This window comes from Pipistrellus hanaki, assembly GCF_964339955.1.
Source record: "Pipistrellus hanaki genome assembly, chromosome: 9".
Classification (NCBI taxonomy): Eukaryota; Metazoa; Chordata; class Mammalia; order Chiroptera; family Vespertilionidae; genus Pipistrellus; species Pipistrellus hanaki.
Window position 1 is genome coordinate 16,618,920 of NC_140511.1, and position 22,992 is coordinate 16,641,911.

General features: G+C 38.2%; 1 protein-coding gene across 1 annotated transcript; it reads left to right on the forward strand.

Moving 5' to 3' along the window:
* Nucleotides 1–148: 148 nt before the first annotated feature.
* Nucleotides 149–22,864, forward strand: AASDHPPT (aminoadipate-semialdehyde dehydrogenase-phosphopantetheinyl transferase). The gene is made up of 6 exons (XM_084895163.1): nt 149–418; nt 2,819–3,044; nt 15,416–15,537; nt 16,063–16,224; nt 18,748–18,819; nt 20,753–22,864. The coding sequence occupies exons 1-6, from the start codon at nt 275–277 to the stop codon at nt 20,915–20,917; spliced, it is 891 nt and encodes a 296-aa protein (XP_084751289.1). The 5' UTR covers nt 149–274; the 3' UTR covers nt 20,918–22,864.
* The last annotated feature ends 128 nt before the right edge of the window (nt 22,865–22,992 follow it).

Genomic DNA, 22,992 nt, shown 5'->3' on the forward strand with positions numbered 1-22,992 from the left:
GAAGCCCCGCCCCGTGACGTCACACGCTGCCGCAGAGCGCAGAGGCGGGTCTCCGTCCCCGCCCAGCCGCGGCGCTGGGGGCGGGGAAAGTAAGGGTCAGGTGGAAACGTGCGTGTGAACTTGTGCGTCGCCCCGCCTCTTCCGCCCGGACGCCGGAAGAGGGGGTGGGGCCCGGTTTGCGTCCGTGCTCCCCAGGCTCGAGGTGGCGGCGAGGTTCCTTTGCAGTGGATGCTCCCCGAGGCCGCACGCCCGGCGGTTCTGCTCGGTGCCCGCGATGGAGGGCGTGCGCTGGGCCTTTCCCTGCGGCCCGTGGCTGCCGAGCCGCGCCGAGTGGCTGCTGGCCGTGCGGTCCATCCAGCCCGAGGAGAAAGAGCGCATTGGCCAGTTTGTCTTCGCCCGGGACGCCAAGGCAGCCATGGTACTCCGGGTCCTGGGTGTTTGGGGCCGAGGGAGCAGCTGTTGTGGGGAGACGGGCCGGCGACCCTCGGGGCGGGTCTGGGCGAGGAGTGTGGGCGCTGCGAGGCTGAGCCTCGGCCTGGACTCCCCGGCCTTTGTGGTCGCTTCCGAGGCCTCGCTCGCGGCAAAAATGAGCCCCTCCCACGTTGTCATGGAAACGGGACCCTGCGAAACCCTGCAAAGGTGGAGGGAAGACCTACGGAGAACTTGGATTTCTTTCCTCGTCATGATTGCTTTTATATTTCTATTTGTTATCCTTTCTATTTATTTATTTCTTTTTTGCCTGGGCGCATGCTTGGGCGTCTGCCTATTAAATATTCCACCATCCCTGACTGGTGTTGCTCCGTGGATAGAGCATCCGCCTGCAGACTGAAGGGTCTCAGGTTGGATTCCGGTCAAGGGCATGCACCAATAGGAGGTGTGGTGTGCAGGAGGCAGCTCATTGATGTTTCTTTCTCATCCATGTTTCTAACTCTCTATCCTTCTCCCTTCCTCTTTGTAAAAAAAATCAATAAAATGTGTTAAAAAAAATAAATATCCCTCCACTGTCTGGGGGCACCCTACGCGTGATAGGGTCCCCCAAATACTGTGGGTGTGACTGTGTTTATCTCTGCACACCCTGGAGCTGGAAGAGGCCTAGACCAGCCTCCTTCACCAGAGAAATGGAAGCCCAAGGAGGATGCGGCCCCGTGTGTACCTTCCTGACCACATAGCTTGGAAAACAGCATTTTAAACATGATTACTTATTTTAATTATGTGTTTTTAAGCAACAGATGGAAAATTGGATTTCAAAATTATTTCTGTGCAGCGCAGTTTGAAACAGCCTGCAATTTGCCATCCCTTCAAAAACAGTAATTTCTTGAAATGGTTCCTATATTGAAACACCTTTTCACTTGAAGTTTGGGCTAATTCATTAATCTTTTGAAGACATATTGGTGAATATTTTTATACTCTTTTTTTCAATTGTAAGGAATTGTGAAGTTCAAAATATCGCGGTATCTAAAACTCATTGTTAGATTGAAGCAAAAAAAAACCAAAAAACAACAACAAAAGGTATCTTACAAAATATTGTATACTTTGTTATACTCCTGAATATTTTTGTGTGATTATAGTAATTTTTTTTAAGTATTAGTTGGAGGTGGGGGAGAGTAGGAGGGAATGTATGTGAAGATAGATCATGCATGGCTAATTGTTGAAAGTGAGTGATGGGTATATAGCAGTGAATTTCAACCTTTTTTTTATATCATGGCACACCGAAAATAAAATTTTTTGACAATCTGATTAAAAAATAGGCATAGTTTTGATTTGTTCACACCTATGGTGGTTGTTGTGTTGGCTGTTGTCATTTTATAATTTGACAATCTAAGGGCAAAGAGACCAGTGCCCCTGAATAGTCTGATATTGCATGTTTTAAAAATTCTTGATCACACCATTTGGAAATCGCTGTGTGTAGGATCTAGAAGTACTTGCACATATGCACAGAGATATATGTACAACAGGGTTCATTACTCACTGGGGAATTTAAACTAATAAAAGAGAAATATGCAAATTAAACATTACATGTCCACCAGCCAATCAGGAGTTAGTATGCAAATTAACCTGACATAGCTCCTGGCGGTCCTGCTCGGCAGCGGCTCTGGGCAGCAAGGATGCAGGTGAGGAGCAGATGCAGAGCCGCTGGGCAGGCGGGACATCTACTATGCGGGGGAGGGGGGAATGAGAGTGGGGAAGCTACAGAAGTGACACTTCAGCTGGAGCAAAGATGGAAGGCGGTGGCCAGAGCAGAGGCCTTGGTCCCGGGTGCTGGAGGAAAACCAATGCCTGCATCCAGGGGAAGGAAGATCTATTGTATGAATCTTCATGCAATGGACCTCTAGTTTTTTATAATAGCAAAACTAGAGGTAGCCTAAAATGTCCAATAACAGAGTAAGTCAATCTACTTATACTTCCTTGATACTGTGAAGCATTATGCTGTAGTTAAAAGTGTACAGAACAGATGGTTATGTACAGATATGGAATAATCCCCAGCACAAGTTAAAAAGATTATACATGGTAGAATACTACATAGAGTAGGATCACATATTTGTAGATAGATAGCAAAATCATATGCATATGAACTTACATTTAGGTATTAAAAAAAAAGACTGGAAGGATGCCTATTTGTTAATACTGGTTAGTATCTGTTGAGGGGAGAGAATTGCTAAGGAGAGACTTTTTCTCTTCTTAAGCATTGCTTAAATCTTAATGCAATATGTTTTTTAAAAACCTAAAAAATATTTTAGAAACCACCAAAATTTACTTTACTTTGTATGTTACAGGCAGTGAACTTACACATATAAAATGTTTATGTTTTACTTAACAGGCTGGTCGTCTGATGATAAGGAAATTAATTACAGAGAAATTGAATATCCCTTGGAATAATATTCGTTTGCAAAGAACTGCAAAAGGAAAACCAGTTCTTGCAAAAGACTCATTGAATCCTTACCCCAATTTCAACTTCAACATCTCTCATCAAGGGGACTATGCTGTACTTGCTGCTGAGCCTGAGCTACAGGTTGGAATTGATATAATGAAAACTAGTTTTCCAGGTAATGTTGCTTTTTTGTAGTACAAGAGTTTGTAGCTCCTTGTCTCCACTCATACCTATTGAGTAATCAGGCCAGGAAATGTATTGTACATGCTTAAATATAAAGGGTATATTTATTTGAATATTAATGGACTTCTACATAAAGAATAGATTCTCTCCTGGCCTGTGTGGCTCCACAATTGGGCATCGACCTATGAACTAGGAGGTCGTGGTTCCATTCCAGATCAGGGCATATGCAGGGGTTGCAGGAGGCAACCGATAGATGATTCTTTCTCATCACTGATGTTTCTTATCTCTCTCCTTCTCCCTCTGAAATCAATAAAAATATATCTTAAAGAATAGATTCTCCATGTAATGTTTTGTCAGAGGCAAAGTGAAATGTAAAGATTTTTTAATTATACCTCAGCTTGTTAAGAAAGACTAAATTTGAAACTATTTTAGAAGACTTAAATGTGTAAAGAAAAGATTTTCAATAGCTCTTATTATCTTATTTAAATGATGTTAAATCGAACTGGGCTTGAGTTAATTTTCCATGGCGTTCTATTAAAAAAGAACACATGTAATACCTTAATAAAAAGCTACCTTTGTGAATTGTTAGTTTTGTTCCAATATTTACAAAATAAGACAAGATGGATACAGTATAAAAACGATTATTTAAATTTGGAAAAGAGTGTTGCCAGGGCTGACCAGCAGACCCTGAGCTAATGACGAATGGATTACTCCAACACAATGTTTGCTGCCTCATGAGGGTTTTATTGCAGCAGCAGTTTGAGATAAAGTTTATCTTTTAGATATAATCAATAGGATAAGTAATATTGGGAGGGCACAGGTGTTTGTAGTGTCCTTTAAGAAAGGACACCCAAGGATTAAGCATAAGGATTCCAGTTAACACCTGGGGTCTGCACGTGCACAGACCTGTTTGGAAAGGTCTAGGAATAATTAGGGGCACCACCTTTGGCACTTCTCTAAGTCAGAATTCGATAAACAGGGTGGGGGCCTTCCTGCATCCCTCCCTTCCCCCCCCCCCCCCCCCCCCCCGCAATGTCCTCCTTACAAACTTTACAACCAATTCTCATGCTTCCCACAACTATGATACTTCCCCCCCAAGGTTTTTACATTTTCTGCTTTACATTGTTATAATAAACTTTTCTGGATATTAATTAGCACAAAATTACTCAATGTTTTGAGATTCAATATTAATTTAATTGTTTTGAAATGGCTATCATAGGACTGTATTCTAGAACAACTGTTACATAAATTAAGTATAATAAGTATAAAGTAAGTTATGGTATATATGATGGCTAGGACTGTGGTAGGACCTGTTTCTTGTCTCCTTCTAATGAGGCATCTCCTATACTATTTTATTGGCTTCTTAATTTCCCATTTGCTTTTGTACTTACCCCGTTAATACAGAGTTGGCGTGGTCTTCAAACAAATCTACAGCAGTTTTCTTAAACTACTTAGGTTGTTTTTTGTTTTTGTTTTTTAATACATTTTTATTGCTTTCAGAGAGGAAGGGAAAGAGAGAAACATCAATAACCATGAGAGACAGTCGGCTCTTAATAAAATCCAACCTCTTTAACATATAACCCTATCATCTTATTCTCATTTACCACCATTTGCATTTCTAACTGCTCTCTCTGCTCACTATTTTCTGTCTTTACTCTTTTATTACCTTGGATGTAGCATACTTTGTCTTGTTCAAGGTTGGCAAAAAATGTGGTCCCTCTGTTGTTCTTCCATCTATGCTTTCCTTGAGTACCTTGAAAAAATGAGAAGTAGCCAGTGCCTCCTCAGCAGGGCTTTTCTGACTGCTTGATCTTCTTCTCCTTCATGCCCTTCTCAACTGTAACTAGGACTTAGTTATTTGATTATTATCTGATGTCCCTCATTAGATAAGTTCAGGAACCATGCTTGTTTCTTTTTTGCCCGGTATACCTAGTACTTAAAAGTATCCAGCACAGAGCAGGTGCTCAATATGTATTGAATGTACAAATGATATGACTTCTCACTTTTGCTGAAAATACTAAATTTGTTGAGAAATGAAAAAAATGGTTACACAACCATAATGAAAATTGGTATTCATATCAGATGCTAGTTAGAATATGAACTGTTCTCATCAGTGACTTATGATTAAAAATAGTTCTTCCACCGAAGCCGGTTTGGCTCAGTGGTAGAGCCTTGGTCTGCGGACTGAAAGGTCCCGGGTTCGATTCTGGTCAAGGGCATGTACATTGGTTGTGGGCACATCCTCGTTGGGGGGTGTGCAGGAGGCAGCTGGTAGATGTTTCTCTCTCATTGACGTTTCTAGCTCTCTATCTCTCTCCCTTCCTCTCTGTAAAAAATCAATAAAATATATTTTTTAAAAAAATAGTTCTTCGTTTGAGTCTTCCTCACTCTCCATTTATCTCCCTAGTTTTTTTCTCCTGCATTTCCATCCTGCTTAGATTCAGTTTTCAGCTTTGTTCCTGCTGTAGTCTATTCCATTATCATTTCTATCTAGGTTCATCTACATTCTTCTAGATTTGTTTTTTGCAGGATATGCTTAATTAAAAGCACTTTTTTTTTCTTTTTTTAAGCTTGGAGATTTAGAGCCTGTAAGTAGCTTAAATAAGTTGCACTTCCCTGGTACTCTGAATTTCTGAACATCTTACTGAAAAACCAGGTCTTCACTGGCGGGAGTATTCTTCTTTCTGTTATTGAATGGATCTATCCCAGTGTATAGAGGATTTGAGTGGGGTCATAATATAGAACTGGTATTTATTGGGTAACTCGTATGTGTGTGACATTGTGTTAAATCCCTTGTATGTATCATCTTGTTTCATCCACTTAAGCCTCGGATGTAAGTTCAGTTGACCTTTGAACAAATACTGGGCTCAGGAGCACTGAAATCCAATGCAATGGCAAATGTATGTCTAACTTTGGACTCCCCCAAGACTTAACTACAGTAATCCCTCAGTATCTGCAGGGCCCTGGTATTAGGAACCTTCGCGGATACCAGAATCTGCAGGTGCCCAAGTCCCTTGCATAAAATGGCATAGAAAAATGCATACAGTCAGCTCTCTGCATTTGTGGATTTCCAACCTTGCATCAAAAATACTGTCTGTCTTTCTATTTTTAAGTTGTATGAGTTCCTTATATATTCTCAAAGTCACTGATCATCAGAGAAATGTAAATTTAAAACACAGTGAGATATTACATCTCACTCCTTTCAGAATGGCTGTCATCAAAAAATCAAACAAGTGCTGGTGAGAATGTAGAGAAAAGGGAACACATGCACTGCTGGTGGGAATGCAGACTAGTACAACCATTATGGAAAACAGTATGAGTTTCCTCAAGAAATTAAATATGGATCTCCATTTGACCCAGGGATCCCACTTCTGGGAATATATCCTAAGAAACCTGTAGTACCAATTAGAATGTATGTATCCCTATGTTTATAGCAGCACAGTTTACAATAGCTAAGATCTGGAAAGAGATCCAGGTGCCCATCATTAGATGAGTGGGTTTAAAAACTGTGGTACCATGGAATACTATGCAGCATTAAAAAAGAAGAATCTCTTACCCTTTGACACAACATGGAGGGACCTGGAGAGTATCATGCTAAGTGAAGTAAGTCAGAGAAAGACAAGTATCACGTGATCTCACTCATGGAATCTAAGTAACAAAATAAACTGATGAGCAAAGTGGATCCAGAGACTGGAAGCATGGAACAGTGCGGAATCTCAGAGTGAAGATGGGGGAGAACAGGTGGGTGAGAGGTAATTAACTAAAGACTTTGTGTATATATATATATATATATATATATATATATATATATATATATATATATACACACACATCAATAGGGTGCTGAAAGCCTGGGGTGGGGGTAAAATAAAATAAAAACAGTGACCCTCGGACTGTAGGGCACCTGGTTTGATTCCAGTCAAGGGCACATACCTTGGTTGCAGGCTCCATCTCCGGTCCCATTGGGCGTTTTCAGAGGGCAGCCATTCAGTGTGTCTTTCTTACATCTGTGTTTCTCTTTCGGTCTCTGCCCCTCCCTTCCACTCTAAAAAATCGATGGAAAATATCCTTGGGTGAGGATTAACCAATATATCTATCTATCTATCTATCTAGAGAGAGAGAGTGTGTGTATGTGTGTGTGTGTGGTTGGTTGAATCCACAGATGTGAAACTCTGTGATGTGGTGGATTGACTATATTTATTGGAAAAAATCCACATGTAAGTGGAATTTTACAGTTGAAACATTGTTCAAGGGCCAGCAATGTTATTATTTTATAGAATAGATTAAGACACTTGCTCAAGGTAACTTAAAAAGAAGATCATGGATTTCAACCCATACTACAAAACCTGTGTATTTAGGCACTGCACTAGGCCTCTCAATGCCAGGCTTTATTGATAATGTTTTAAGGATTTACGGTCTCTGGAGCTAGGTTAAATTTAAAGTTTTTATAGAGGAACTGATATCTAAGAAGACTTGCCTTACCATTTTTAAAAGAGGCATTATAAACATGAGTGTGGTGTTAGCAAAAGAATAGACAACTTGGAGAGAGAAGAATTAGAGCCCAGTATTTATATATTATCTTTTGAATTGGGTTTTATTTTTTGCCATATGAATTTTACTTGATTAAATATACTTGTCTTTTCCTTGATAAATTCTGAATTCTGACTTGTTTGGGGGGGAAAAATTGGTAAAAGATTTATTCCCAATCATAGGTTATAGAGTCTCCTAGATTTTAACCTAAATTTTCTTTTTATATTTAACTGTATTCCTGTAGAATTTGTGTGTATATATACATAGTATGTTTTAGATCCTAATGGCTAAACAATTCTTCCAGCATCTGAGTTGGATAGATAGATAGATAAAAACATGAAAGTGAATGTTATTAATTCTTAATTCCCAGTGGGGGAATTGCAGGAGGCAGCAGATCCATTATACTCTCACATAATGGATGTTTCTATCTCTCTTCTTCCTTCTTCTCTGAAATAAATAAAAATATATATTTTTAAAAATGCTTGTGAGTATTGATAGGAAAATTACTTAAGACTTGCTTGAAGAACTCAAGAAAAAATTCATAAAAGAGGAATTATAACAACTACCCCAAAAACTTTAGACCTAAGATTTATTAAGTACTTAATAGTTCTGGACACTTTACATCTTTATTTCTTTTCTTTCTGTGTGTGTGTGTGTGTGTGTGTGTGTGTGTGTGTGTTCCATTTTAGTTCTTACTGAGTATATGTTTTTCTTGATTTTAGAGAGAGAGAAAGGAAGGGTGAGTGAGAGAAACATTGATGTGGAAAGAAACATCTATTATTTGCATCTCATATGCATCCCAACTGTGATTGAACCACAGTTTAGGTATGTGCCCCGACTGGAAATCAAACCCACAACCTGTTGGTGTATAGCTGATGCTCAACCAACCAAGCCACCTGGCCAGGGAAAGTTTTGTACTCACTACCATCACCATCCTGGGCTTAAGTGTGGAGTCTGATGTAGTAATGTGTTTTACTATCTTTGAATACTTGAAGGAAAATCTTACATCTTTATTTCTTAACTAGAGGTAAGTACACAGGTTCGCGCACCGGTGGGGTCCCTTGGCCTGGCCTGCACCCTCCCACCGGTGCACAAATCTGTGCACTGAGTTGGTTTCACCTTATCCTCCCCAGGCCAGGCCGAGGGACCCCACCAGTGCACAAATCCGTGCACCGGGCCTCTAGTATGCATATAAGATCTTTGGTTAATCTTTTCCTGCCCTTCCCCTTCCCTCTGAGATTCATCAGTCTGTTTCATGTTTCCATGCCTGTGTGTTGAGTGTCTTACCCCTGGTGGTCAGTGCATGTCATAGCTACTGGTTGGACAGTCGCTTAGGCTCCTATATAGATAGATATGCCCAACTTTTTTCACTAATTTATAGCTTTAAGAAAGTAAATTTAGCCGAGACCGGTTTGGCTCAATGGATAGAGCGTCGGCTTGGGGACTGAAGGGTCCCGGGTTCGATTCCGGTCAAGGGCATGTACCTTGGTTGCAGGCATATCCCCAGTAGGGGGTTTGCAAGAGGCAGCTGATCGATGACTCTCTCTCCTCGATGTTTCTAGCTCTCTATCTCTCTCCCTTCCTTTCTGTACAAAATCAATAAAAATATATTAAAAAAAAAAAAAAGTAAATTTATTTCATCCCAGCATCCTTAAGTCTTAAACTATTCCAACATTAACTTTATAACCTATGTCTTATCTAAATATCAACTCAAAAGTTCTAAATCTCGTTATCTGAATCATCTAAGTTAGGCCTGGGTGAGACTGTATGATGCAATGTGGGACAAAATTTAAAATCATCCATTTTAAAAGGGAGAAATTGGAAGGAAAAAGGGGGTCATGCCTGGGTCACAACCAAGTTCAAAACCCAGGGGAGCAAATTGCATTAGGTGTCAAGGCCTAAGTTTAATACTTTGTAGCTCCCTGTTCTGTCCTTTGGCTCTCAGAGTGGCCCCACCCTTTGCCCTTCTACCCTGCTTTTGTAGTCCTTCCCTGTACTTGAAAGATAACTAACACCTTTGCAGCCAAGTAGGCCAAACTGCAGGCCCTTTTCTGGCCTGTGTGTACTGATACATGTAGGTGTTGATAAATGCACATTGGAATAAAAACACTAGGCAACTGCAGTTTGGGCCTGCCTAGGTGGTGGAGAGTTTCAAGCCTGTGTCATCGTATTTCAATCTAGTGTTCTGTGCTGAGCCACTTGTATGGAGGGCTTAAGAGCTCCTTGTCAATAGCATGCTACAGGCTTTGTGGTAGTTTATGAAACCTATATTAGCAGTTTAGACATTTTTTTTTGTTTGTGTTTTTTTTTTTTTTAATATATTTTACTGATTTTTCACAGAGAGGAAGAGAGGGATAGAGAGTTAGAAATATCAATGAGAGAGAATCATTGATCAGCTACTGGGGATGTGCCCGCAACCAAGGTACATGCCCTTGACTGGAATTGAACCCAGGACCTTTCAGTCTGCAGACCGACGCTCTATCCACTGAGCTGGTTTCGGCTAGACATTTTTGTTTTATTCTGAGTTTGTATCTGGATAAATTCCCAGACCAGTGAGCTGGTAAGTCAAGCATTATTGTGTACACTTAGAGGCCCCATGCACGAAAATTCGTGTAAGAGTAGCCTGCCTTCCCCCAGCTGCTGGCACCGGCTCCCCTCTGGCACCCAGGACCTGGGCTGCAGGCACAGGCTTCCCTCCAGCACCTGGGACCTGGGCTGACTTCCTCCGGGCCTCCCGCATACACCCAGAACCCGCTGGCTTCCCTCCGATCCAGCTTCGTCAGGAGGGACGTCTGGTCTAATTAGCATATAACTCTTTTATTATTATATTATAGATATTAATCAAATTTTAGAAGACTGTCACCTCCCATGGAAGCAAGATTACATGTAATTCAGTACTTAGAAAATGAAACTACTGGGATTTCTAATATAATTTATTATCTAAAGCTCAGTTTCATTACTATGAAGCACACATGTGAACATTGCTGAATTCCTCCTAATAGAGGGGCAAACTTTAACTGAGATGCTGATTTTATTGTGAGGAGAGATTGATGTTGGTTGGTCTTGAGGTTCTGGTATTAGTAGGATTCTTCTTTCTGTAGGTTTGCAATAGCAACCTCAGTATTTGACTATAAATTATATTGTTGTAGGTTAATACTATGCGCTTAATAAGCTTACGAGTTGCTGTATGACCTTGATTAGTTTTTTATTGTGAACATTTAGTTAATATCTAATACTGCTTTCCTTCAAGATTAAACTAGAAAATGGGGATTCTGATTTTTTTAAACTTGGTTAATCTATATATTGGGTCGGCAACTAAGTAATTGCGGATTTTTTAAAGAAAATCAAAGACAATTTTTTCATGGAACTAAATAACTTTATTCTGTAATGTATTGCCCATTTTGATCAATGACCTTTTGCCATCTTTCAGGCAGCATCATAATCCCACGTTCAAAAAACTTCTGGTTTTTATTAGCAAAAAACTGAATCAGGTACGATTTGACATCATCATCATTATTGAAATTTTTACCATTCAAGGAGTTTTGTAAAGATCGAAACAAAAAGTAATCAGATGGTGCAAGGTCAGGACTATATGGTGGATGTGGCAAAACATCCCAACCAGGCTCCATTAATTTTTGCCAAGTGACCAAAGATGTGTGTGGCCTTGCATTATCATGATGGAATACAACACCTTTTCGATTTGTCAATTCGGGCCGCTTTTCTTCAACTGCATTGTTTAATTTTGTTAGTTGTTCAATGTAGACATCAGAATTGATCGTTCGGTTGGGTGGTAAGAGTTCAAAGTAGACAATTCCTTTGTAATCCCATCAAACTGATAACAAAACCTTCTTTTGATGAATATCAGCTTTTGATGTTGTTTGAGTTGGTTCACCTGGCCTGCTCCACGATCTTTTCCGCTTGATATTGTTGTAAACAACCCATTTTTCATTGCCAGTTATCATCAGTCATTTTAAAAATGGATCATTTTCATTACGTTTCTTTAGCAAATCGCAGCTGCTAATGCGTTGCGTTAACTGTGATTCTTTAATTTCGTGAGGAACCCATGTATCGAGTTTTAAAACATAGCCAAGTTGTTTTAAGTGATTTTCAATGCATGTATGTGATACATGAAGCTTCTCTGCAATCTCACGTGTTGTACTGTGACAGTCCGAATTGATTATTGCTTTGATTAGGGCGTCATCAACTTCAACTGGACGACCAGAGCGTTTTTCATCTTTGAGTGAAAAATCACCAGAACGAAATTTGGCAAACCAATTTTGACACTGCCGTTCTTTTAAGGCTTCGTCACCATAAACAGCACATAACTTTTTATGAGCTTGCGATGCGTTTTCCATTTGCAGAAATAAAAAAGCAAAATATGACGAAAATGTTCCTTTTGATTTTCCATTTTTCAACGAACGCCAAACGAAAACTACAAAACAGATCAAAAAACTTTTTTTACTGATTAACAGCTGAATAGCCAACTATCAATAACAGAATGTGTTTTACATTTGTACTACGTCTGCAAACCTAAAAATTCAACTGAAGCCATATATGTGTGAAACCCGCAATTACTTAGCTGCCGACCCAATAAATTTTAAGTAAGTTTATCTTATGTGTATACTAGTTTCTATATGTGCAGTAGTAGAATGATAAAAATGAAGATTGTAATAAATATGAATATGTGATGGTATTATTAGGCAGGTTTGCCTGTTGGTATGTCCAATAATTGTGCTGTCTTCAGATAGTTTGAAGGACAAATTACTATTGTGGTATTTCCTACTGATTTTTAATTAAATATTTTGTCCAGTTTTTCTAGCTGCTATATATATATATAAATTTATTTTAGAGAAGAAGGGAGAGGGATAGATAGAAACATCAATGATAAGAGAGAATCATTGATCAGCAGTCTCCTGCATTCCCCCTGACCAAGTTCAAGCCTGCAACCTGACCCTGACCCTGACCCTGACTTGGTATCAAAGTGTAATCAGCTGGTTCATGGTCAATGCTCAATCACTGAGCCATACAGGCTGGACTGATTTTTTATTTGTTTTTTGTTCAAATTTTCTAAATAAAGTCCACTTTGTATTTCCACCACATTGCCACAGGGTGGCACTCTTGTGCTTTGGCTGGATGTTTATAAAATCATCTTTTTCTTTTTCCGTCAAATCTCTTATTTTGTGCAATAAATAAGATGCTCTTAAAAGTATATGAAAATGCACTCATATCACATACTTTTAGTTGTACATAATCAGTTATATTATTGCTTTTCAGTGATTGTGCTATGTTGCTTTTTGTGTTAATCAGCTTTATTGGCATGCATATTTAAATGTGTTTTTTTTTTCTTGATTGCCCCCATCATATTTAATTAAAAATCAGAGGGCTTGAAGATTATGAAATTGTAACTTGAAGAAACCAACAAATAAAATTACTCTATATATGACAACAAGGATATCTTTTAAAAATTTAGGCTCTTATATAGTACTGTTAAACTCCAGTTCCGCTCCAGTTATATAATGCTGTCTTCCAAATCCAAGGTAGCTAGCTTCCCATTGTTATTATTTACCCTGTTTGTGCCAGAATCTACTAAGGAGGAAACAGTTCATGATTTATGTACCTATTGTGCTCCCTTCAGTTAAAATCGTCAGATGTACTTTCATCACCTTTGCAAGCTTGCTTGCTTTACTTTCTTTAGTATGTAATTTATCAAGCAAGTATGTAGTGGTGATGCTTGCATTTTAACAAGATAGCTCTTATTAAGGGCCTTAAGGAATAAGCATGACTATCACAGGAATTCATCACAGTTTAAGATCACTCCTAAGACCACATTTTAATACTTCAACAATGCTATTACATGAAATGACTATAGCTTTGCTGGGTTACTCTTAGGAAATAATAGTTTTAAATTAACAAACATTAGACATCAGTTGAATTCATAAAATGAATGTAATGTTATTCTTGAGAAAATGAGAAGGCTAGGAATACAGAGATGAATTAAGTGAGTTTAATGAACTTGAAAATAAAAGAGGATCTTTGTCTTGAATTAAAGGGCCATGTATTATTGTAGGATTGTTGGAAATATCTCCTGGCTAAACATGAGGAGACTTTTGGCTGTCTTGAAGTGGGGATGATGGGGGAATCTTAATTTTGGGGAGAACTGCTCTTAGTAGAAAATAACTATGGGAAAGGTACTTCTTTACTGTAAGACAGTGATTTTCAAGCAGTGTGCCACAAGAATTCTTAAAGCATGCAATATCTATTTAATCAGGGGTACTAACCTTTTTCCCCTTATACTGTTAAATTTAAAGATGACAAAAGCCAGTACTATAGCCTTGCAGTGTGAATGAATCAAAATTATACCTATTGTTTTTATATGTCAAATCAGCAAAAATACATATTTTTGAGTGTGCTGCAGAACTTTAGTAAATAGTTTATGTGTGCCATGAGATGAAAATGGTTGAGAATTACTGCTGTAGGAGGAGTTTTAAGCTCCCTATGAAGATAAGGATCGTATCTATTTTCCTCATCATGCTTCTAGCACTTGGGTACTTGAGTGTGAATAATCATAAGAGTGCTAATTGTTGAATTGTCATGCGGGAGATAATTATTACATGCCAATAAAGCATTAAGTAAGGGGATTTGACATCTTTTTTCCAGGCATTCTATGTTGGCAGATGTCATTTTTTAAGAATTATAGTCTATCAGTTAAGAATGTCAGATTTTGGAGTTGGATATTTTAGAAATGAGAGGCAGAGTAGATAAGCTACTTTGACAGAATCTCCAGAGGGACTACATTCAAGAGGTTTTCTGGAAAATAATGGAGCACATTTAAGAAATAACTTACCAAATAATGGTTAACATTCATTTATTCATATAGTAAACATTCGTGTTTACCTGCCTTGCTTTGGACCCAGTTTTCTGATAGGCCACTTAAACTGTAAGTGTGTGAGGGCAAGCACCGGGACTGACTTGTTTTAACCATTAGTTCAGTACATATTTTACATACCTGTAGAATAAATGGATGATAATAGAAAGTTCCTGCCTAATAATAGCAAAAAGAGTCAGACACATAATTGTAATATTTTGAAAAATACAATAGGAAAGGCACACTGTATGTTTTAATTTGTGTCTTAGCCCTTTACTCTAGGAATCGGATTCTTTGAGTTCTGTCCTTTTTGTCATGTATTTTTAAATACTATGTAATATTTTGTTGTCTGTAGAAGTAGATGAGTTAGGGATACATTTCAAATATTTTTTAAATGAGCCTGATCCATAGTATCCCCAAAAGAATTGAAATTAAAATCTGTTTTATTTGGAGAAGTAATATTACAAAAAGTTAAAACAGTTATTTTGGATGAAATAAGTATATTTTCCAGTCATGTAATAACTTAAAAAAAAAAAACAACTTTAAGCATTCAACCCATTTCTAATTATAATAAAGAAATCATCCCCCCTTTTTCCTGTTATATAGCAAAATAAAATTTAAAACCCAGGATAGACTTGCTCTATTTTAAGAGTTCTTATGGATTTATGATATTCTATTATACATAGGAATTTTTTCTTGACTAAAATGTGTAACATGTTTGGCTGCTAAATTTTTTCAAAAATTTAGGGGCATCTATTGATAAAACTACCTGGTTCCTCCTTAAATATTGATAATTCTATCTTCTTTTTGGGCTAAACCTAGCTTGTCACTGTGTGTTATTCTTTTAATTTTGCTTAAGATTATTGTGATTATTAAAAAGTAAGGTTGGCCTATAGTTTTATGTGCTATCTGTAACAGTTTTGGTAATAGAATTGCTATTTTTAATTCACTATTTCCTCAATTGACAGGTCGTGGTTCAATTTCAGAATTCTTCCATATTATGAAGAGAAAGTTTACAAATAAAGAATGGGAAACAATCAGAAGCTTTAAGGATGAATGGACTCAGCTGGATATGTTTTATAGGAATTGGGTATAATCTCTTTCTAATTTTCAGAGTAAACGACTGAAATTATTTCATTATCTTTGCAAAAAGTAGGAGCAGAAAATTTTAGGTTATTATTTGGGAACTTGATTCTTATGTATGCATTATTGCATTATAATGACATTGAAGAAAATATTTAATGCTCAATTAGAAGGTTTACTTTTGGAGCTAAAACAAGGCATTTTATTTATCACTTTTTAGAATTGTTTTCTGTCCTAAAGGAACTCATACAGATGATGCTTTATTTAACAAACACTTATATAAAATTTAGTATATGTTGAAAGACATTGACTGTTTTATAAGGTAGCTAATTTAATTATTATTATGAAAGACCTATGAGGAAAGTACTATTGTTGCATGTTACACATGAGAAAGTGGAGGTACAGTGAACTTAAATGATTTGCCTTAAGATATGCAGCTGGTTTGTCTCCAGGCCTACTTTATTTCATCCAGTAAAAGATCCAGATGTTTGGGGCCTGTAGAGTTTATGAAAAATGTTTTTCTGTATCTTAGGCTCTGAAAGAAAGCTACATAAAAGCCATAGGTATTGGACTCGGATTTGAATTGCAACGGCTTGAATTCGATATGTCTCCATTAAACCTGGATTTAGGGCAGGTTTATAAAGAAACACGTTTGTTTCTGGATGGAAAAGAAGAAAAGGAATGGGCATTTGAGGTAAGAAATTGACCAGATTGCTGTAACTGTAAGGACTTGCTGATTGTGTGCATTTGTGTGAGATTAATTTGGGGAGGCTAGTCATTGGAACGAAACACAGCTGGAACTGAATCCTGGTGCTCTGACGATGAAGTCAGGGAAACTGAGAATCTGCAGTATTCAAGCTGATGCTGGAAGGTTAGTCAGAGTGAGCTAGTACAATGAGAAGGGAAAGAGGCCCTGAATGGAAAGAGCTCTGTGTGTATGCACAGCCAAAGAAGTCAGCTGAGGGGCTTCCATGTTAGATTGGTACAGTCATACAGGCATTATGGGTCAGGTTAAAGGTGTTTTCTGTCTGTAATTAATTCTTAGTTGCTAGGAGAAAAACCCAACATAAACTCATTTCATCCAGAAAGATACTATATAGGATACTAGAGTGTTTCATGTAACTGGCCCACAGGATTCACTAGAATTAAGGACTGGAAAATTCAGAACTCTTTTCTATTTTACCTTTGCCTTTGTATATATCCTGGCTTCAGTTTTCTCCCCCCATTGTTTCTCTTTTTGTACATCGGCTTTCTTAGCTTCTGGTTTGTATAGCAGGAATGACTGCCCACCACTCTTACCTGTTAGCGTTTACAGGTTAAAACGCCACAGAGATTGGCGCGCTCTTTTTGTTCCAAGTCCTAAGAGTCCTGGAGAAGGGACTCCCTGACCTAGCTTGGATCTGATGCTTATCTTCTGACTAGTCACTGTAGCCAGGGAAGTGGTCTGCTGTCATTGGTCCAGCGTGGATCGGGTGTTCAAAGCCCAGCAAATGGGTTGAATACTAACGCAGTGATTGCTGCAGTAATCATCTGAATTGTGTTCAGAGTAGGTGGGTGCCCAGAATAAAGAATTGGGGTTGAGTAGATAAAATGAGAAGTGTTCACCAATTTTCTCAAAAGGAATTTAACAAGTGTTTACTAACAGAGTTTAAAGATCAGATTTGTATTTTAAGACCCAAGTTCTGTCTAGGTGGAGGTTAAGGAAGTGAGATGTCAAAGATATTATGATGTTATGATCAATTCTGTGACTTACATGGGACCCTCTGTTGAAAAAATGAATACCATGGAGCAAGTCAATAAAATTTGAGATGCTGTAGAGACACCCAAGTGTAGGTGTCGGTAAATAGAATGAAGGGCTGGGGCAGCGGTAAAAATCACTGTCATTGACATGTGCATGGAAAATGAAGCCAGGGGGGTTAAGTTGCAGCTGTGTGGTACCTAAATTGGAAGAGAGGAAGGCCTTCGGACAGCATCCTGAGAATACGAAGAATTAAAGGTGGGGTGGAGGAGACAAAAAGAATGACAAAAACAGTTAGAAATAAGACAGAAGAGTAGTGTTAGGGGATCCAAGGCTGGTAGAAAGTATTCTGAGGTGAGAGCTGGGTTAAAACTGCTAACATGCTGAGTAAGGTAGGGATTTTATCAGTTAAACGGTAAATTATATTTAGGATATTTCAAGAGTACAACTTTAAAAATTATAACCGAAATTATGTTAAACCTTAGCCATTTCACTCATGGGGAGGGAGGGAGAAGGCCTAGTACAAGGTGAAGGGGGAAGCGTCAGTGGCTGGGCCAGATGAGCATCACCGTTTTGGTGGTAAAGATGCCCGAGTTCCTCAGGACCAAATAGAAGCTGCGGAAAGTGGTGGCCACTGGGCCTGAGGAAAGTACCGCACTCAAAAGGAACTCCAAAAGGGAGAGGCAGTGGGCACTCTGCTAGTTGCTGAGGTCAGGAATTGTCTTAATACACTGCTAGCTCCAGGCAGTGGTACAGAGAGCACTAGAGAACTGTAATACCACAGGTGCCCACTCGGTGAGATAAGCTGGCCTTGGATAGTTCATATGACTCAGGATTCTAATTACGGCATTAAACAGCATTGGCCGTTACTCTGCCCCTTTCCTGCAGTCCCCTTCCTTTGTGTCCCCGCCCTTAAGGAAACCAGAGGGGAGAGGAAGAATGCAAGAGCAAGGTGAGGTCAAGGGGGAAGATTGTACATTTGTTCTTGGAGGGAAGTGGGTTTTTTTAAGCCGAAAGTGCCTAAAGAGCTTGTCCAGGAGCTGGGAAGGGAGATGCATCAGGGCGTTTTTGAAGGCAGCCATGGGAGAGGAATGAAGTTCTTCACCTAATGTCCCTGAGGGTTCTGTCAGTTCAGGGTACCAGTGACCAAAGGAAGGAAACCATGTGTATTAGATGCATATATTTAGGCGTGGTTGTTTATTACACTGTAAGCAGGCCCAGGAAGAGGGAGTGAATTGAACGGAATGAGTTCAGTGGTGTGGACACCCACAACTGGGGTTGAAGAAAGGATGAGTGTAGAGCAAGGAAGGCATGCTTGGAATTGAGGAAAGACTGCGGGAGGTTCCTGCCACGGCGTCTCCAGAGCATACTGTGGTAGAGAGAAAGAGAGGTTGAGATTTTAAAGATGTAAACAAAAGTATATCTTAAATTTATGTAGTTAGTAATCTGTATATTTTACTTGCCTTTTCTTTTTTTTAGGAAAGCAAAATAGATGAACACCATTTTGTTGCAGTAGCTCTTAGGAAACCCGATGGATCTAGACATCAGGATGTAAGATTTTAAGATTCTCTGACTTCTATTTTAAAGCATGAATCAACTTTGAGTTTTTTCTTTATTAATAGAAATAATCATTTGATTTACATCATCTTTAGAGGGATTTTTTTGTTTATTTTTAGATTATAGATTTAGAAGTGCTTTTTGTAATCAAATCCTTAAGATCATCTGAGATTTTACACAACATTTTAAGAAGGGTAGTTAATGGTCAGCCTGGGCCTAGAACCTTGGTATTCTGAATAGTGTTCTCATCCTTTTCACAACCTTAGTCATCTTAACAGTAGTTTATTTCCCGATGAATATCTTGAAGATAAGGGTGCCCAGTTGGCAGGTGGTGGGTAATGGAATTACTTGGCAAATTGAACTCTTCCTTCTTTTTGTAGTACTATCCTCAATTGTTCCTAAGTTATACTATAAAACATGAGAATCCTTGTATCATATTGTGGCATAACATGGTCTCAATTCTTCCTATTACAATCTGTAAACTTCTGTTAATTGATAAGTAGAGAAAGTTTAAAAAACAAAACAAAACACACACACAAAAACACTTAGGGCCAAGGACGCTTAGCCAATATTTAGTTGTGATTCTGCAGAAGTATTTAAGGCAGCGGTTCTCAATCTTTCTAATGCCGTGACCGTTTAATACATAAAATTATTTTTGTTGCTACTTCATAACTAATTTTGCTACTGTTATGAATCGTAATGTAAATATCTGTGTTTTCCGATGGTCTTAGACAACCCCCATGAAAGGGTTGTTTGACCCCCAAAGGGGTCGAGACCCCCAGGTTGAGAACCGCTGATGTAAGGACTATTGATAATATCATAATTGAAACTACATGCATATCATTTTTAAGGAATCCATATGAGAGAATGTGGCATGACCACACACACACACACACACCATTATCTCCAGAAAAGTAGTTCAGTCCACAAACCATGCCTTAGATTAACAAAGGATTAAAATTCCTCATAGATTATCTTCCTTCAAAGGGGGTGGCATATTAAAATTGACCCCTGTTATCTGAAGATGTTCTGACCAAGTTTACCTGTCCTTATTACCTACCCTATTTTACCTCAGCTCTGCACTCTCTCTGAATAGCAAATATTTCCATAGAGCTTTATATTTTTTGTAACATTTGCACACATAGTACTTCCTTTTTATTTCACTGGAGAGAATCTATTTAGGCAGCAGCATTGACATAGAGGGAAAAGGACGAGAATACTATTTAGAAGACCTGGGTTCTAGGCCCAGGCTGACCATTTAAACCTGTGTGGTGAGCTTGTCAAAGTTGTTGATCTTCCCAAGCCTCACTATCTATAGAATTGAGATAACAACCATATCAGCACATAGGTACTGACCTTGTTAATTAAAGCACTATATAAAATCCAAGTATTATCTTTACTAGATTGTATAGACTGTTAAAGGAGGTCTCCAGGGTTCAGTTGTAAACAAGGGCCCTATCTCGAAGAATAAGAAGAAGGGCCAGAATAAGATATAGTTTTAGTGTTGGTGGGTCATTTCCTAAAGAAGTTTTGCATCTCTGTGCTTATGGGTCTAGAATATTTCTCCAAAGTTTGCCCGCTGGCTCCCCACCCTCTACCCCCATCTTCTTGTTATATATTTTGGGATCCCTTTTAACTCATCTCCTGAATTAGAATTTTTGGATGTGTGACTCAGTAAGTCGACATTGTAAACAAATATCACAGGTTATTGCTATGAACAAAGTGTGAGAATCGGGTTATTTCATATTTTTCTGAATTTGCTATATTGCAACATATAAAGGGTAAAAAACAATTAGAAATCCTACTATGTTATATTTTAATATTACTGAAATGTAATTTGGTCTTATTTGTTATCTTCCTAATTATAAAGTTGATCATAAGGTTAACATGCAGTATAACTGTCAGCTAATCAATTTTTCCCTTTTAGGCTTCATCGCAAGATGATTCTAAACCATCCCAGAGGCAGTTTACTATTCTTACCTATAAAGATTTAATCTCATCTGCTGTTCCTATGACCCCTGAAGATCCTTCATTTTGGGACTGTTTTTGCTTCACAGAAGAAATTCTGATACGAAATGGTACAACGTCATGATATGACAAGTAACCAAGGGAAGTGAAAGCTGTTTGTAATATTCTGTATTCACTAAAAAATAAATGCCTGATACTATTATACTATTAAATTTTATTTCACAAAGCAGTTTGCAAAAGAAAAACAACTTTTCCTATAATAAAGCTTATTCCCAGTTCAAAATGGCTTAGTGGAATACATGTTTACATTTCTCCCTCCCCAGAATCTCATGAGTTGACAGAAGAAATAGAAAAGGGAGGCAGAACTTAGGTTAGACAGGCACCCCTGGGTTCACTACACTTTGCTTTATTGTGCTTCACAGGTGTTGGGTTTTTACAAATGGTTAGCAAGACCCTCCATCAGCAAAACGATCATTATGGTAATCTGGGACTGAATCTGCAATATCTGAAGCATGCCTGTACCTGTTTATTGTAGAAAAACAGAAAAGGCAAATTTGCAGTAAGGACACATTTACATTCCTGTCTTTCAGACATAACTATATCAGAGGTAACTATTTCTAAACCATTTAATTGGCAAATGAGTCCATATTAATGTGTTTGTTTTTTTAATAAAAAATGGGAACATACTTTTTTTTTCTTTTTTTTTTTTTCTTAACTGCACATCTACTGTTCATAAATACTTCTGTGGCAAAACTTTTCCTGGCTCTAAAGTATTCTATTGAATGGCTAATATCAGTTAGGATGCTTTGACCAGAAGTAACAGTGTCTAAATATAATTGAGATAATAAGTGTTCTTATACATTTATTATCTTATACAGTGCACAGTTGAGGGGGGTCATTAGAGAGACTTTTTGCCTTAGACTTGTCTCATACTTGTGAGAGCTGCGGTGCTATAACTTCGTTTCATGTCATAAAATTCCATCTAAAACTAGGGAAGGCTGTTTCTCTTCTCACCTCTCAGTTTTGTCAGGGAGGAGGAATCTCCCATGAGTCCCCAGATTTCCCTTCAGATTCCCTGGACTCGGATCAGCTCACTGAGAAGGCCAGTGTGGACTTTGGGAAGCAGACTTGGTAAAGAAGATGCTGAAGTGAGGTGGGGAGAATGGCATCCAGGAAAAGTTACTGCCTGTAGTAGGGGGTATTCCATAATTGACTCGTTTTTTCCTCTGTTAGATATTTGATTTACTGTAAGCAGTGGTGCAGTGAATATGCTTGTAAACACATTTTGAGATCTGTGCTTATGTCCTTGAGAAAGTTTCTGGAAGTGGAATGATTTGGCTCCAAGGGATTACACTTTTGTAGAGCTTTGATAAACATTGCCAAATGGCTCTCCAAAATGGTGGCGCAACTTGCACTTGAAGTTAGTTCTAAATGTGTGACCCACTTTCACCCTCCACCTGCATACTCCCTGGTAAACTCTAGATTTTTTTTTTTAAATTGAATCTTTGCCAATATAAATGGGAAATGGTACCTTATTTTTTAAATTTCTATTTCTTTCATTACAAATAAGATTGGTATGTCAGTGTTGTTATTGGCTGTTTGTATTCCTTCTTTAATGAACTGCCTGTTCATTGTCTTTGCCTGTTTTCATTTTAGTAAATAGGACTTAATTTCAAGTGGGAACATAATGTATAAAATGCTGAGACCATCGTATTGATGACCGATCTACAATATGATATGGTTGTAGGGCATGTCTTGGGGAAGTTAGTCATGTTGCTTAATATCAAAAAGTGAAATGAGTTTATTGTTTCCATTACTAAAATGGAAAGTTGTGTGAAATTAGATGCTTTGCTTAGTAAAGGATATTTGGAATGTTTTATAATATTTTATTAAGCATGCCCAAATAGTCCGAGAGTAGTAAATAACATGTTTTAAATGGATCAAATGGCATTTGTAACAGGAGAAATGGCATCATTATCCTTAGCATGAATGTAATGGTAATGTGAAAAACTGTCTCATCTGTCTTGTCATTATAATAATAAAATGATTAACATTAAATTTTTATGAGCCAGATATTGTGCTAGATTTTGTTTTTGTTTTTCTCTTCTTTCTGAATCAAAGTTGCACGTTACACATACTTAAGAGAGTCAAATAGATCTATAATTTTTTTTCTAAATGAAAAAAAACACTACTTTGACC

Coding starts and splice junctions, on each gene's coding strand:
- AASDHPPT (XM_084895163.1), top strand. CDS start 275: ATGGAGGGCGTGCGCTGGGCCTTTCCCTGCGGCCCGTGGCTGCCGAGC. Junction 3,045..15,415: donor AATGAAAACTAGTTTTCCAG/GTAATGTTGCTT, acceptor CTCAATTGACAG/GTCGTGGTTCAATTTCAGAA. Junction 15,538..16,062: donor ATATGTTTTATAGGAATTGG/GTATAATCTCTT, acceptor TCTGTATCTTAG/GCTCTGAAAGAAAGCTACAT.